This window comes from Dryobates pubescens, chromosome 6 (genome assembly GCF_014839835.1).
Source record: "Dryobates pubescens isolate bDryPub1 chromosome 6, bDryPub1.pri, whole genome shotgun sequence".
In the NCBI taxonomy this organism is placed as follows: Eukaryota; Metazoa; Chordata; class Aves; order Piciformes; family Picidae; genus Dryobates; species Dryobates pubescens.
The window spans coordinates 32234003-32251970 of NC_071617.1; the positions used below are offsets into that span (position 1 = coordinate 32234003).

Sequence of the window (17968 nt, forward strand, 5' to 3'; positions counted from 1 at the left end):
CCGATGGAGCATGTGACCAAAGAAGTTTTGGTGGCAGTGCCAGCAAGGTGTTACTCTGCAATGCACCCTGCATACAGGGTCATGTTCTGCAACAAATGCCACTCTGCTGCTGCTGACACTGGGTCCTTGCTTTCTGCAGTCTGGCTTAGTTTCCATGAGCTGCGCATGCCAAAGGGGAGAGCAGATCTGCAGGCAGAAAAGCTGTGCCACATGCAGCAGAGCTGCCTTAATAAGTCCTCCTATGCCAGACAGACACTTCGGTCTGCCTGAGCAGGCTGCCCACCCTGCCAAGGGCAACATACTGTCCTCAGGTGGCAAATGAGGAGTAACTGGCTTTTGGGACATTTTACTCCATTACACAGAATGGCAATGCAGCTGCACTGGCCAGTGATCATTGTGAGCTGGTGGGAGTAAGCACTGCAGCCTGCAGACTTGCCTTTGGTGCTCTGCATAGGCAATGGGATGAGACAGCTGACACTGGTGAGGGGACACGCAAACTAGCAAGTCAGAATCCATCAGCATTCCTGGTTTGCAGCCCTGTGGCATGGGAAAGCTGTAGCCAGAGAACACAGGATCCACTGCATCCTCTACAGTTCTGTCTTGGAAAACTGATGCAAACCCCAGACCAGATGTGTTCACAGGGGCTCCCAGGATGGACTGCTCACATCTGTAATTTCTTCTCTTATTATCCCTTCTCCCACTGACAGACCAAAGCTTTTAACCCCCACTGCTGCAGTCTCATTAGTCAGACTGCAGCTGGGCTGTGGGCTGCAGGGCTGCTGCTGTGGTATCTGCCTTCTGAGGATAAATTCCCGGGAGAAAGCAGTCTGGCACTGTGAGCATGTTGTGAGACAAGGATAGCAGTGTCCATGGGCAGGCCATGATGCACAGATGGGAGTACAGCCAGGCAGCATGAACTGTACTTGCTCACCACTGCACAGATGGGAGTACAGCCAGGCAGCATGGACTGTACTTGCTCACCACTGCAGCACTCCTCAAGTAGCATCTCAAAGCCTGAAATCAGTGATGTCTCATGCAGAGAGATTATACATGTTGCTCATTCTTCTCCTGCCCTGCTTCACCAAGTCATCTAGTTTTAATGCCAATTTTCTGTAAGTTTCTCTGCAGAAAAAAGACTGAAGGGTCTAGGCTAGGGTGAGTGACCTCTAGTTTTGGGAGGTGCATTGCCCAAAAGTCCTGAGTCCCCTTCACACATGGGCTCATTTGCCCCTGTCTGTGTTCCAGGGTGATGCCAGGAGGGAGAAGGCTGGGACACACAAGCTGCTTTCCACAGCTTCACAACAACTATCTCAAGTGTCTGGCAAGAGTCACCACATAGGTGCTGACTGACAGTTTTCAGCACCCAGCCCCTCAGCCCAAAGCACTGGCCAGTGGGACAGGTTGCAGAGCCACTAGAGGCAGGACACCAGCCCTCCAGAGGAGCAATGCAAGAGAGTTAAACCCACGTGTTTTCATATTTTGCAGGTTTTATTCAAACTTCTTTTGGGCAGTGCTAAATTTGGAGAAGCTGCCTTATTCCTGTCTGTGTTAGCTGTCTTCAACGTCCTCTTCGTTACCTGTATTCCTGTGATCCTTTATTTTACCAAAGTGGAGTACTGGAGCTCTTTTGACGTCATTCCTTGGGGAAACCTCTGCGGATTTTCCATTCTCTTATTGAGTGAGTAGACAGGGGGCTCCTGCACTGCTTGGGCTGGAGGAGGGTGCCAGAAACTGGCTGCTGATGGAAGCTGCAGACCTCTGACATACAAGAACTGTTTTCTCTTCTCCCAGTTGAATTATTAGCTTGAGAAAATCAAGCAGAGGGCCCATTCCTAGGTGGCAATGTAAAGCTTGCTCCTGCTATTATTACAAAGCCAAAATACTGTGGCCATCATTAGAAGGTACAGTGGGACTAAACTGAAGCTTAACTCCTACTCATGAATTCTGCTTCACAGAGATGAGCAACATTTGCCAGGTCTGTGACGGCAAGCAGACCTGCCAGCAGGGTTCATCAGCATCCCCTGAGCAAGCAGGTTAGGCCAGGCCAGTTAAGGCCAGCCTCTGGAGCCTCTGGTGATTTCAGTAATAGCTAATTGCTATTCCTAAAGAGCAGGGAATTTTTGAAATTGCACTGTCACATAGCACTGGTGGGAATTTGGTAGGTGTCACTCCTCTCTTCTGCTGCCACTGCTGTGCCACCAAGGAAACCCAGCTTGGGAGGGATGCCAAATGTAAATTCTGGTCATCAGAAATATGATGCTGTTCCCTGTTAAAGCAGATGTGTTGACTGAGCTGCCACTGTTGGTTCTAAAATATTCCTTTCATTTCCACTGGAAATAGTCCTTTTCCATCCCTATGTTGAATCCCAGATTCTCTTACTCTGGACAGTCACATCATCTGACTTGAGAAGTACCTCCAGTTTACTTATCAGTGGACCAGAACTTGGCAAGTGATCACTGGAGCGGGCAATGTATAAGTAGTGCCAAAAGACAGTCTGAGCTCCAGCTCCTGTCAATTTCAGTACTGGCAAGGCTCTCCTGACTTTGCTAAAGCTACTCGCCTCAAAACAAGGATGAATTTGGTCCATAGCAATTATTAATTTGTCATGAGACACTCCATGAACAGTGTATGGTATTAAAATGGAGTGATATTATAATCATTCCATTGTAATGGTAGTATAATGATATTATAATTTCATTGTATGAAATTACATTTAGCAAGTTCCTGTCTGGTAGAAGGTTAAATTTTCAGCATCTTCCACCTGCAGCTGGAGGCAGCTTTTCTGAAAAAAAAAAAAAAAGGTATCCAGACAGAAGCAACTGAAATCTCCCAGATGAAGAGTGTTTATTCTTTCAGCAGGACAAAGTGGATTGGTATAAAGTGGCAATCACTGCACATTACACTGAGAGACAGGTTGCAACCAAACCTCATCCTGATCCTGCCACTGGACTCCAGTGGGATATAGAGCTCATCAGAAATGGCAATATCTCAGGCAGACAGACATGCAGCAGACAGACATCTGTGCACAGACATCTTCCAGGAATAACAACAGATGTTAATAAGCTTCCTATTTGAACAATACACGGAGGGGTTAACAAAGCACAAATGTTTCAAGTGACATTCCTTCTGCCTACTTTCACTAGAGTAAAAGGTGTTTTCCTTTCCTTCTTCAGCATTCAATATTCTACTAAATTTTGGGATTGCTATTACCTACCCCACCTTGATTTCTCTTGGCATTGTACTGAGTGTCCCAGTAAATGCAGGTAAGAATTTCTGCTTTTTGCATCTCAACGAATACATTCAATCTGTGGCCTTTCAAGTACACACCAGCAAATATCTGTATTACACATGTTTTGCAGCTTCTCTCAAAGACTTGCAGAGAAGACTGATGAAAAATGTATACTTTATGTGTTAAATATGTATTGTATAAATTCACATGAACGGTCATAACCCCTAGAACTGCTTTTTAAATGACTGTCTGAAGAAGCCTGCATACTGAAAAACAAAGCAAATCTGAAGTCATCCAGCTCTGGGCTGGGATTAAAATTCGTGGATGAAGTAGAAATCAATTTGTAGGGATTTCTTGAAGGCACACTTAACATTAACATTGAAACAAATAGAACTGCTCACATTTTAGAGCAAATATGTACTAGTAATTCTGCTCACCGTGGTAAATAACATTGCAGGTGTTTATTGAGAGAGATGGACAGGTCAATTTTGGGCATGGCCTGGTACATTTCTATGACAGTTCTCTGAAATGTAGCAGAAGCCACGAGACTTCAGAGATCAAGAGGGCTGGGCAGGCAGGGGAGTGCAGAGACAAGCCTAGTCTAATTTAGAGCCACCTTTCCCAAACCAGGCTTCTAAAACCCAGTGAACTGGCACTTTGTGCTGACTACACACGCACACAGGTGGGGACTACTGTCTGACCTGTCAGACTTTGATACCAAATGTTGTGATCCCCACCACAGTGTGTGCATGGCTCAGCATATGCAGGGATTTTTTTCTCAGTGGGGCAGTCACCATGAGAAGAAAAAAATTGCACAAAGGAGCTGCTGTGCAGGAGAACACAAATGCCCCTTTCTCTGTATAGCCATGCCTCAGTGGGAGTTCCTGTGCTGTTGGTGAGCAGGGGAGAAGATGCTGCTGCAGACAATTGCATCTCCAGGGATCATGCCCTTTTGCACTCTTAGCCCACAAGCCAGCTTTGCCTGCTCCAAAGGAGGCTATCCCCTGCTGTGTGCTAAACCAGCAGGATGGCTGGTCAACCTGGCACCATCACATCTATGGCCATGTTCTTCCGCCACAGACCACCTTCCAAGCTGAGGAGGCAAGGGGGAGGGAAGGGGATACTGCCGTAATGCTTTGTCCCATGCAGTAACACCCATTCAATGTCCCACACAGTTGTCGATCACTACACGAGTGAAATTGTCTTCAACAGTGTTCGAGTAATTGCCATCATCATTATTGGCCTGGGCTTCCTCCTGTTGCTCTTGCCAGAGGAATGGGATGTCTGGGTAATTAAGCTCCTCACACGTCTCAAAGTCCGGAAGAAGGAAGAAATCCCCGAGGGGAATGGAGACATTGCTTCAGGACTGCCTAACAAAAGCCGGAGAACTCGCCCCTCCATGTCATCCTTTGCTCATTAAATGCTCTTTTTACCAAAACTTTGTGGTCAACATTATCTATGATGATGAAAAGGTCTTTTCCTGGGAAGAAGCACACCTGTCCAACACGGTGTACATACCTGTACAGTTTTGATATGATCACCATCTGAGGCATCAAGTCTTGGCATGTCCAATTTGCTTGTACTTTTTTCACATCAGACCTTTCACTTAAGTTGTACACTGAACAGAACTGCAAACCAAGAACCTCTCTTCTCTTTTTAAATGAATGTAATATATAGTCAAAATATAATTGCATAGGCTATTTTCAAGAATGATTTTCATGAAAAGCAGGGCAGACATTTTGAACATTAGGTACCGAATGATGCATTGCACACTGTGATTTAAAAGAAACAAATGCTATGCTACATCACATGTTTATTTTTGACCAGAGCAGTACTCTGAAAGTTTTCAAGGAATGAAAAGGGAATCTTTCCAGGGATGGGAAGATGGGGTGAAGGGTGGAAGGAAGGCGGTTTGGAAACCACTCTCTGTAGATGAGTGCAAGTTGCGCTGCAACCAGGAGAACATTCAAGCACTAAAACTGCTTGCACTAAAGCACTAGAGAGAAAGCAGTCTAGAGCCCAAATCTCCTTACTCTGTACATGACTGTAGTCCACACTTAAAATCATGCAAGAGAAATCCAGTGCCTTCTACAGAACTCTTGTCTTTATCCACACAGAACCAGGTCCTGCCATGAGGCGCTTGCAATGGCAGTGCTCGGGCTTGTAGCCACAGGGGGACCCCAAATTCCCACCAATATGAGGCCATGCTCCCCATACACACTGTGGCTTCAGTGAGAATGCAGGGCCCAGGAGACTTCAAGCTTGTGCACAGGAGATCTGGTTCTCTTCTCACTTGCACAGGTTTTACCCCTGTGTGGAGCTCTGCTTGATTAACACCAGTGTGAGGAAGGGGCAGTCTTGTCATATGTGGGACAATCAGACCAAATATGATCAATGGGGCTGGCAAGAGCATGGTTGCTGATGTACAGTCTGAGAGCACAGACTAAGGGGGTGAATCGCCAGTTGCTTTTACTCCATAATTGTGAGTGTTAAGAGTTAAAAATGTAAGATACTTACATGAAATGTAACACTTTTTATGAAACTTGTAAGCACCAGGATGTTTACTTACGCGATTTTGGTTCGCCATTGAATTTCTATCTGTGATAGATCACATGCTATGTAAAAAGGGGGGGGAGGGGGGGAAAGGTTATAGTTTACTATTTTTGAAGTTTACATTGTTGCATACAAAACTGAAAGTGTTCTTTTGAACTGCTGCCATAGCCTAAGTGTCCCTGCTGCCACTGTGGTCCTCTTTGTCCCAAGGCAGTGGTGGCATCCACTTTAAAACATTTTAGCAATCAATTCCAGATTCCATTATCTGTTTGGCAAAGCTAAATAATAAAAAAAATTGAAACTCAGCCTTGGTCAGTGCTGTTTCCTTCTCTTGACTGCACCTTTATTGTAGTTTACTGTGAGTAGTATTTGGTCGAAGTGATCAGAAAGGAGAGACACGGTAATCAAAGCAACTCGATGCACTGCTTGCCAGTCTGTCCTTGACATCAGTCTGCTGTAGTCTGCCCGGACAAATCCATCTGGAGGGCTAATGTTGGGCATCAGTTAGGAAAAGAGTATCCAGCAGAAGTAGACCAAATGCAAAGCTGACCTTCCTTGGAACCACTGGTGAACAGCCATACATCCATACTTTTTTCCCTGTTCTTCTGTCTAGGATGGTTGTATTCATATCAGTAGTCTTCAGAAACACAGGCATATTTAGGGGCTGTGGGTAGGACATGAGTTTGTACATTATTAAGCCTTAGTCCAGGTTGTTCTCTACCTCCCTCTTCACACAGGCAAAAATCTGAGGCTGTGGAAAGCTGCTCACAACCACTGTCTCTGTCAGCATTACTGTGGTGGGTTGAAATAAGCCCCCAAAATAAAATTGCCAGACCAGCTCAGTTGGAAGCAAATGAAGCTACATTTACAAGCAAAACTACAATCTAAAATGTGAAATGCAATTAATATATACAAAATATGCAATATTTACATACATTTACAATTTATAAACAACACAAGAACCACCCTGGACAAAATCAGGGGGTTAACAACAGCTTCCCCATCTCTGCTCCCTTCCCCCCCACCCTGTACAAGGGAAGAGAGAGAAGAATACAGAATAGCTTGTTAGTACTTAGCCACAACAACAACACAGCCAAGGTCAACAACAGCCAAGCAAAAGCACCAGCTACTATCTGCTAGAGCAAGGAGCCAAGAAAGAGAGAAAGCTAGTGTATACAACTAACTTAGGCTGGATATTTAGCCTGGATATTAGGAAGAAGTTCTTCACAGGGAGAGCTGTTAGCTGTTGGAATGTGCTGCCCAGGGAGGTGGTGGAGTCACCATCCCTGGAGGTGTTCAAGAGGGGATTGGACGTGGCACTCGGTGCTGTGGTTTAGTAGTCACGAGGTCTTGGGTGACAGGTTGAACTTGATGGTCTTTGAGGTCTCTTCCAACCTTATTGATTCTATGATTCTAACTTTATGCTAGTTGTCTGACCAATGGGATTATTTAGACCTTATCATTATTTTCCCTTTATATCCAATGGTAATTTATTTATGTTCTACCACTTTCTACTCAATCTGTGGAAAATTCCCTAGGCATCAGCCTGAAACTGCCACAGCTACACATCTGAATTTTTAAATCTATTTCAGAGAGGGCAAGGCACAGGACAGGAGCACAGGTACAACTCTAATAACAGGTTTGATGGGCACACACACAGACTTTATCTCAAAACTCTCAGATGAAAGTTTATTCCATCTTCAGGCATACAATTTTGTTACCCTTGAAAGTACCCTGGCAGTTCTCCTCAAGCCCCCTGTCTGAGGCAAAGCCAGAAAAGGATGTACAAACAGTCCTTCCATTTTCCACAGTCCAAATAAGTGGTGTCTTCTATCATCTCTGCACGCCATGTTACTGTGTGTTTGATGCACCCTGGTAGCTATCCAAAAGGCTCTAAACATCACTTGAAAATCTGCAACTAATGTGTTTTATACTAAAACAGCAGCAGAATTTTTCAATATTCAGCTTGGGTTTTGTGGGAATTTATGCACCAGAATGGACAGTGACATCAGTAAAACTCAGATTTACCAGATGCAGCTGTCATTGTTTCTGTTGGCTCATCCTTTCTAAGAACAGGCTAAACATAGCAAGGGCTGGGATATCAAACAGTGCTTTATTACAGTTTCTCTCCTGAGTGGGAGCCGAGCAAGCTGGATTTACCCATGTTAAACAATTCCAAACTGCACGTAAGTAAATTAATCTGAACAGCAGCTCTCCCTTGCATGTCTTTCTCCTTGGCCTGCTGTCTGTGGTTGTTTCCTGCTGCTACTTTTATCACAATTTTTAATTGCAGCTCTCCACAGTGATTTCATGAGCCTTTTATCAGCACATGAGTCAGAGCTGGGCTTATTTTTTAAAGTTTTTCATGTTCTTTCTGTCCAGAATGGTTGTATTCCTATCTTCAGAAAATAGCTATGAAAGGCAGAAATCCAGCCACAATACTCGACAGATGAACAGAAGACACTGAAACCAACATGTTGCTTAACTGTCCTGGCAGTTGAGGGTAGACTAGCAGGATGTGTAGAGCACTAAATTCTGGGGCTGAATTAATGTATCCTGTAAGCTCAGGGACAAGTCACTGCCCCTCAGCTCTCTAGAATGCTCTGTAACAGAGCTACTGAAATAGTGAGTTGGTCAAGCTTAGTACAGAAAGTATCTTCAGCCTAGAGAAGGTAACAGGTTGACACAATTTCTGGTCAAGAACCTTTCAGCTACTGTGCCTGCAGGCCTGGAAACCCACTGGAAAGGGAAGCTTTCCCTGGGCAGTGAAAACAGAAGTCTGAACTGACTTGCGTAGCTCTTAGTCATATTCCAAATGAACTCACAAATCTGCACAACAGCAACACATGTGAAACAGCCCTCCTCCTTACTAAAAAGGTATCACAGGTCTCCAGTATCTCAGAAGTCCTATAAATAGTATGAATCACCCACCTGGGCCACATGGACTCAGAAAGCAGGCTGGGAGTAGGGGGGCTACACAGACTCAGAAACCAGTCTGGGACTGGGGGTTTCTTCAAGGAAAGGGGGAAGAACAGAAGCCAGAAATGATGCAGCTGGTGTGAAGCAGGAGCACGAGAGAGCTGCTGACTGGATCAGGACAGAAATTACTTTTGAGAAACACTTTCCAGGGGAAGATGCCCGCCTGTCCCTTGCTACAATTCCAATTGGAGTCTGGGCACATGCTCTAAAGTCATAAACTATGGGGATTTTGGCTCTCTGTCTTTGATCATGTACTGCACAAAGGAGAGAGTTCTTCAAGGCCTCCAAAAATACGCTGATCCTTGGCAAAGGCCAAGGCTGAGAAACCTCTTTTGTAGCCCTTGTACAAGCTGTTTTTGCAGAAACTGCCAGCAGTAATGGATTTTGATGGATGAGTTTAATTACCTCACCATATAAAAAAGAAAGGCAATTAGATTTTTCTTTTTTAGCTGGCATGTTCTAGGGCATTTCCATAATAATCTGCACTTCATCGGAAAGTTCTGGACATTAAAAAAACAAGGGCGGTGGGGGAGAGAGAGAGAAATGGAGCTGAAAGATCTTGTGAAAGAAAAAACAAAGTCGAATTAACAGATGCCCACCTGCAGTCTGAAAGTCTTTTAAGAGGAAATCACATTCATAAGGACAGGACCAGTAACTCCAACTACTGTTTCTGAAAACAATAAGCATCATGTTTCTTTCTTCTACCTGAAACTGTTAGAGGGCTCTTACATAATCACAAGATCCTTCTTTTAAAGGGGACAGCAATCAGTACTTATCCATGAACATTATAGACACACTACATTGCAACCAACTTACTTCTCAGTAATGAAGAGTGGAACTTACAAAGGAAGTCACAATTCTGGAAAAGGCTGTAAAAAGGGAGGCTGTGGACCTCACATTAGTAGTGTATTTAAGACCCTGTTAGATGCAATGTCTCTGCAATGATCTTCAGACATTTATCTACTGCTGACCTAGATGATCGCTTCAGAGGAGAACTCAGAAGAATTTTCCAGCTCTTCAGCTCCAGGTTTCCCTCCACTTCTACATTCTGTCCACCTAAGGTCTCACGATAGTCATCAGTGCATTGATTTGGAACAGCAATAAAGCCAGAGAGCATCTTTCACCTAAATGCAGAGAACTGAAGTAGCTGTGCTTTAATAGAGTTGTCCACTATGAACTGAGAATCTTTCTGATGAGTGCAACTGCAAATTCAGAGCCACTCACCTTGTATTTTAGACTTTTTCGCTATTTCAGTTACCTTGTGTGTATTAATGCTGAATGCCACCAGCTATTTTACTGCCTGGCCTCATGACAGCATGAGATCTGTTCTCAGTTTCAGTCTTCCCTTTCCTGAATCAGTAAAAAAGTATCATCAGTAAATGAAGGGGTTTAACCAATCCCTTATGAGTACACACACGAAGGCTGGCCTCAGCACAGATCCTTTGGTAGGCTCTCTGCTTTGAACAGCAATAATTTATTCCTGCTCTGTGTTTTCCAACTCACTAAACAGTTATTAGTTCACAAGAAAACCCTCTCATTTGATCCACAGTAGTTTAATTTCTTTGCTAAGAAGCATTATTAGAAATTGTTCAGAAATCCAATTGCAGTGCTTCCTATTCTCTCTCTCTCAAAAAAGGCCAAGATGAGTCGATGGAAAGTCATCCACCCTTCAGACTCCTTTTAACATGAAAAGGCATGACTCAGAGATTGAGACCTCTCCTTTGCCTTTCCCTAGGGGATGGCTGTCTAGGCTAAATTCTGCAGGTTATTTACACCAAACTCCAGCTTTTGCACATATCCACAACTGACCCAGATGCTTAAAAGACTCTTATAAATGCAGTTCCTCAGAGATTTGTACTCAGTCTTGTGCTGTTTAACATGTTTGTCAGTGACATGGACAGTGGCACCAAGTGCACCCTAAGCAAGTTTCTGATGACACCAAGCTGTGTGGTGTGGTGGACACACTTGAGGGAAGGGATGTCATCCAGAAGAATCTTGACAGGCTTGAGAAGGGGTCCAGTGACAACTGCATGAGGTCCAACAAGTCCTGCATCTGGGTTAGGCCAATCCCAGGCATAAATACAGGCTGGATGAAGAGCAGGGTGAGAGTAGCTCTGAAGAAAGAGACTTGGTTATATTGATTGGTGAGAAGCTCAACATGGGCCAGCAATGCACTAATGCAGCCCAGAAGGCAAACTCTATCCCGGGCTGTATCAAGAATGTGACCAGGAGGTGAAGAGAGATGAGTCTTGTCCTTTATTCTGCTCTTGTGAGACCCCACCTCAAATATTTTGTCCAGTTCTGGTGTCTCCATCATAAGAAGGACACAGAACAAGTCCAGAGGAGGGCCACAAAGACAATCCAAGGGCTGGAACATCTCTGCTATGAGGGAGCTGGGGTTGTTCAGCTTGAAGAAGACAAGTCTGTGGGCAGACCTTATAGCTGCCTTTCAATACCTGAAGGGATCCTACAGGAAGGCTGGAGAGGGACTTTCCATAAGGATGTCTAGTGACAGGACAAGGGGCAATGGTTTTAGGCTGAGGGAGAGTAGGTTTAGATTGGATCTTCAGAAGTTCTTCAGTACAAGGGTGGTGAGACTCTGGAACAGGTTGCCCAGGGAGGTTGTGGATGCCTCCTCCCTGGAGATGTTCAAGGCCAGGACGGTGGAGGCCTTGAGCAGCTAGTAGAGAGGCATCCCTGCCCTTGTTGGGGAAGTTGGAGTAGATGATCTCTATGGTTCCTTCCGACCTAAGCCATTCTATCTTTATAAGATGCGTAAAAGATTGTTACTCCTGAAAGAATCCTAAATGCTGGATTCCAGCAAGGTCCAAGCAATAGGATTTATAAGAACTTACAAAATGTGAACTTCAGTTTTAATTTCCTGCCCTGCTGGATATGAGTATGCATGACGGACCAGTGAACATAGACTTGCTGTCTCACTGCAGTAGGTCTTGCTATCCCTCTGGCTTCTGATGCTGCCAAGTCTTTAATGACTGCAGCCTAGGCAGAGTAAGTTGCAAAATACTCTCCTTCTGATTTTTGGCCAATTATATATTTTGAATTCCTTCCTAACTTGTAAAGAAAACCATGTCTCTTTCATTCTGTGATTTTGGTTTTGGTCAAAGGAATTGCTAGCTTGGCTGCTAAGAAATTGATATTGATCTAAGGAACAAATACTCACCATGTCTGAGGGGGATGTTGCCTTTGTGAGTGTGTATGCAATCCCACCTGGTAAAATACACCTACACTTCACAGACAATACTTAGAGTGAACAGAAGGTAATCAGTGCATTGGAAGGATTATTAAACAGAATACCTGATTGCAAGCATGCAGATGGATATTTTGTAAAGTATTTTTGGATGCGTTTCAGTTTCAGAGAGAACTAGGAACAACTCCTTTGCTTTTAGCATATAACATGCCACAGAACACTGAAGGCACCCAAATGAAACTCAGAAGATTAATTTTCTTTTTCCATTTACATAGCTTTGAAAATTGGAATCTGCTTGCAAAACAGGCAGACTCCCAGTTTCCCATCTAGCTTTCTTGCAAAAAGCTAAGCATCAACACTGCTGCAAAGCAGCCTTATCTCATCCTTCCTAGGCTTACAGAATTGCTAATCAAGAGCAACAGAAGAGTAAGAATTAGTCAGTGTCACCTTACCTGCTCCCATTGCCTGCTTTTCCCAAAATAAGAATTATTCTGTTTTCTTCCTTCATAACAACTGAATAAAAATAGAACAATGGCATTAAAAATAAGTGCCTATAATTAATATAAATACCTTCATCACTATAAAAGAATCCTTAACCTCCATTGTTGTGGTGGGGTGTGTTTTTTTTCTTCATCATAATCACCACTACTCTAGGCAGCATTTTGAGACTTCATTCCACAGAGTACTCCCTTGATGTTGACAAGAGGTCATAAAGACAAGCAAGCCTGCACAAACAGCTTAGTCCTTCTTAGACAAGTCCCCTCCAGTGCTACTGATGAACTCACACACCCAGCCCTCTGATACACGCAGAGCTATTGCAGAAGGCTGTGGCAGCCTTTACATCTGTCTCTCCCTCTCTGTCACAAAACATATGCTTAATTCTCATGTCTGTGCACACTAGCACTCCCTAGTGCACCACAACATCCAGCAAATACCACATTATAAGGAAATCAACATCAGAGCTCTAATGCACCTTTAGATGAAAAATACAGTGATAAAGCACACTTCCTTAGGGATTCAGAAAACCAGTTTGCTATCAAACAAAAGCTAGTTTTCTTTTTCCTCATGCACTCCTTATTTATTAATTCAACAGCCTATTTTTTTCCTAACTCATCCAAAATTAGTTCAACATGTTATTAGTAAAAGAAAATGCGTAAAACTCAGCAGGAATGGAATGCTTTGCACAAGGTCAAACAATGTACATATGGAATGGAATGGAATGGAATGGAATGGAATGGAATGGAATGGAATGGAATGGAATGGAATGGAATGGAATGGAATGGAATGGAATGGAATGGAATGAAATAGAATAGAGTAGAGTAGAGTAGAGTAGAGTAGAGTAGAATAGAATAGAATAGAATAGAATAGAATAGAATAGAATAGAATAGAATAGGACAGGACCAGGTTGGAAGAGACCTTCAAGATCCAATCATTGACCTACCACCACCATGTCCTGAAGCACCACATGGTTTTTGAACACCTCCAGGGACAGTGATTCCCTGAGCAGCCTATTCCAAAGACTCAGCACTCTTTCAGCACAGAAATTTTTCCTAATATACCACTTACATCTACCCTGGCACAATTTGAGGGCATTTCCTCTCATTCTACCACTTAATACTAGGGACAAGAGACCAACCCCTGCCCCACTACAACCTCCTTTTAGGTAGCTGTAGAGAGCATAACTCCAGTAATACAGACAGAATATTTAGTATTGTCAGTGGCTGCTAAATAATGAATGCATCAAATATTAACTAAGAAATTAATTAAGTGTCTGCCAGTTCTTAAGAAATTCTCTTACAAAGCTCAGAAAATTATTGCTCAGAAATAAGTGGTCTCCTCAGAAGCCTGATCCCTCAAGAGGGATATTTAGTTTAGTTATAAGTTTTCAAAAGCTATATTAAATATAAAAACTACCAGTTCCTTTAAAGAAGGACATCTTTGGATGAGATCAGAAGTCTCACTGAACCCTAATAAACCACCAAAAAAAATAAAGTCTCAGAATGCAACATTAGACAATAAAGATGAAAAATGTTTCCCCTCCAGAAGAACAAGGGGAGCTTCTACTCTCGTGTTCGCAGACTGCACATTCAAAGCCGACACTACTGCAAGAGTAACCCATGAGGGTCTATAGCCGCTAAAAGGGTGAAAGTAGAAACCAAAATTACGTCATGCAAGATCTCAAGAGATCCACTCAAAGAGGTGCCTGAGAGTCAACCTGCAGTGTGCCCAGGCAGCCAAGAGGGCCAATGGCATCCTGGCCTGCATCAGGAACAGTGTGGCCAGCAGGAGCAGGGAGGTCATTCTGCCCCTGTACACTGCACTGGTTAGGCCGCACCTCGAGTACTGTGTCCAGTTCTGGGCCACTCAGTTTAGGAAGGATGTTGACTTGCTGGAACGAGTCCAGAGAAGAGCAACAAAGTTGGTGAGGGGTTTGGAACACAAGCCCCACGAGGAGAGGCTGAGGGAGCTGGGGTTGCTTAGCCTGGAGGAGACTCAGGGGTGACCTTGTTGCTCTCTACAACTACCTGAAGGGCGGTTGTAGACAGACGGATGTTGGTCTCTTCTCCCAGGCAGCCAGTACCAGGACAAGAGGACACAGTCTCAGGCTGCGCCAGGGGAGGTTTAGGTTGGATGTGAGGAAGAAGTTCTATACAGAAAGAGTGATTGCCCATTGGAATGGGCTGCCTGGGGAGGTGGTGGAGTCGCCATCATTGGAGGTTTTCAGGAGAAGACTTGATGGGGTGCTTGGTGCCATGGGTTAGTTGTTTAGGTGGTGTTGGATTGGTTGATGGGTTGGACGCGATGATCTTGAAGGTCTCTTCCAACCTGGTTTATTCTATGTATTCTATGTATTCTATGTAACATTAAAACATTTTCAAAGAGGAGCAGAAACAACTGTTTGCACTTCATGGGGTTTCTCTGCTTAATTTATTCCTTTTTTTTTTTTTTTTGTAATAATGTAACTGTGCACAATCAATCATTGGGACTGTTTGGATTTTTAGAATGACATTATTTCACTGGCCATATAGCAAGGAACATCTTAAGGCCGAAGAAGTCAGAGTTACATTTTTAACAGACAGCTGAGAGGAAAGGGAAAATACTAATGAGCCAGCAGTGTGCCCAGGTAGCCAAGAAGGCCAATGGCATCCTGGCCTGTATCAGGAATAGTGTGGCCAGCAGGAGCAGGGGAGGTCATTCTCCCCCAGTACTCAGCACTGTACTAGGCCACACTTGGAGTACTGTGTCCAGTTCTGGGCCACTCAGTTTAGGAAGGATGTTGACTTGCTGGAACGAGTCCAGAGGAGAGCAACAAAGCTGGTGAGGGCTTTGGAGCACAAGCCCTATGAGGAGAGGCTGAGGGAGCTGGGGTTGCTTAGCTTAGAGAGGAGGAGGCTCAGGGGTGACCTTATTGCTCTCTACAACTACCTGAAGGGAGGTTGTAGACAGGCGGGGGCTGGTCTCTACTCCCAGGCAACCAGCACCAGAACAAGAGAACACAGTCTCAAGCTGCACTAGGGGAGGTTTAGGCTGGATGTTAGGAAGAAATTCTTCATGGAGAGAGTGATTTGCCATTGGAATGGGCTGCCCAGGGAGGTGGTGGAGTCACCATCCCTGGAGGTGTTTAAGAAGAGACTGGATGGGGCACTTGGTGCCATGGTTTAGTTTATTAGATAGTGTTGGATGATAGGTTGGACACAATGATCTTGAAGGTCTCTTCCAACCTGGTCTGGTCTATTCTATTCTATTCTATTCTATTCTATTCTATTCTATTCTATTCTAATATATGGTTTTCGTGTACTATGTATTATTTGTAATTTTGATTTTTAAAATGTTCTTAGTGCTCAACAAAGGAAGAGAAAGTCCCAGGCTACCTCAGGTAAGATTTTGTTATAACTTCCAGCAAAATAAATAGCTGAACACAGGACTATATTGCTTAAACAGCTTGCTTTTAAATTCAGTTCCCCAAAAATCTCTTATAGATAAGGATCATGTATCAAAATCTTTAAAAGCAAGAAAAACAAATTAATTGAGCCCCCGGTATGATCACAAAGCTGAAAACAGCTATAGGACATTGAAGAGTGCTTGCATTATTAGGCTTCCAAAGCAAAAGGAGAAGTCCTTACATTTGCCAATCCAGAATCTGCTGGGCAAATTTAAATTAAATATGGTATAAGTGAGGCTGTAGGTTAGTAGAGACCTGTAAAATGTTAACTGGGGGCAAAGAACACTCAGTGCTGTATCCCAGTTAGCAAGTACAGGCGAAAAAACAGTCTGAGAATGCCGGGGCCTTTAAAATCCATGCAGGAACAGGAACGACACAACACCAATATGATGCATAAATTGTTCATCTTGATTAACTATCAGCTCTACTTTTATATTGCATACTCACACTATGCTGCAATATGATAGGCTGTTCTGCATCCTCACGAGCTGTCCACTCTTGATCAGCCTGGTTGGTTGGTGACATTTGCGCACATTGAATCGCAGTCCCAGATTCACACCCCCGTTATGTTACAATGTTTTCTTGTTGTTAACTTTCCAATGGTTGTTGTATCAGAACAGCAGTTCATGTTCTTTTACAAGGCTATCACAATAGATATTCTGAACAAAGCTATCATAGAGCACATTCTGAATTAGCTGCTTTTGTTGTTCTAAGTGAGTTGCTTATGCTAACGCTTCAAGACAGACCAGGCCCCAACATGAGAGCTGAACCACTGTATAAACTCCACCACTGACTTCAGTGTATTGCTGGCAAGAGTTTCAGTGGGAGACAGGCACCTTTAACACCTGTCTCACTAAATGGAAATGTAATTCAAAGGCTTCAAATGTGACAACCAGCACACCCAAGAAATATGGAATTTTTTCAGTCTCTCATCTTTCTAGATCATTTGCCTTTGCCTGGCTACTATAAATATCCCATTTATTACTTACTGGGCACCTTTCCCAAAAGTAAAAGGCTAGAGATAGGTACTAGAACAGGCTAACTAACAAAACAAAACAAACAAAAATCTACCTCTTCATGATAGCAGTTTAACCAAATGGAAACATTTCCATGAAAATGTATTGTATATTTGTTTTTTCTATTTATGCACTTTCTAAAACCAGCTCACTGAATTTCCATGATATCCATCACAGGGAGTTATTTACAACTCTATCCAGTGAGTATTTCTTGTGATACAGGCCATTAAATAACAAACTATCTATCAAAAATATCTTGGAAGTGCTATATGGGTTTTGTGATTAATTCTATATAACCACATTATCCCCTCTGTTTTGTGAATGTAGTAACTAATCAACACTACACACACCATAAATTTTGAAATCTAAAACACAACTGACATTTCCTATTATCACATTTCAGTCTTGAGATGCAACATTAATGTTCCTTCCAATATACATACTTGTAAAAGCTTGCTTTGCAAAAGCTTGAGCACAAAAGGTTCATAAGCAAACTGCTATATGAATTTACTTCTATACTAATTCAACAGGAAAACATAATTGAAATTCTACTTTTGCTGTGACTTCTAACTCAACTTAGAAGTCCTGCTCTATTAGAAATTAAATTACTGCTTTTCTATCTCTTACCTATCATAGTGTAGCAAACTGAAGGTATTTAAGCAAATAGGTAAGGATGAGAACATGGATGGTGTTATAAACTATATAGTGTACACAACAGTTGTATTCATTTTGCCCCAAAAAATCAATCCATTCAAGGAGTGGGTTAGGTGTTTCAACAAATCCCCACCTCATCTGCCTAACTTGCAGGTTGCTCTGTGGAAGAAGTGCAAATCTTTGGTCTTCTCTTAAAATACAGTGGCCATGTCTCTGGTCATTCACTGGTAACTACTAACATGTTGAGTTGCTGGAAGGTGTCCAGAGAAGGGCAAAAAAGCTGAGGTGGGGTCTGGAGCACAGCCCTGTGAGGAGAGGCTGAGGGAGCTGGGGTTGCTTAGCCTGGAGGAGGCTCAGGGGAGACTTTCTTGCTCTCTACATCTCTC

At 43.3% G+C, this 17968-nt stretch overlaps 1 protein-coding gene across 3 annotated transcripts in view; it reads left to right on the plus strand.

The window, feature by feature from the left end:
• SLC35F3 (solute carrier family 35 member F3) overlaps window positions 1–5857 on the plus strand; it is a 191073-nt gene extending 185216 nt beyond the window's left edge. For 2 of the 3 annotated variants that reach the window (XM_054162263.1, XM_009906768.2), the window contains 3 exons: window positions 1486–1678; window positions 3174–3263; window positions 4405–5857. In XM_054162263.1, coding sequence (XP_054018238.1) covers window positions 1486–1678; window positions 3174–3263; window positions 4405–4649 — 528 coding nt within the window. In that variant the 3' untranslated portion in view covers window positions 4650–5857. Of the gene's footprint in view, window positions 1–1485; window positions 1679–3173; window positions 3264–4093; window positions 4149–4404 lie in introns of those variants that run through there. The other variant, XM_054162264.1, reaches the window with a different exon arrangement.
• The last annotated feature ends 12111 nt before the right edge of the window (window positions 5858–17968 follow it).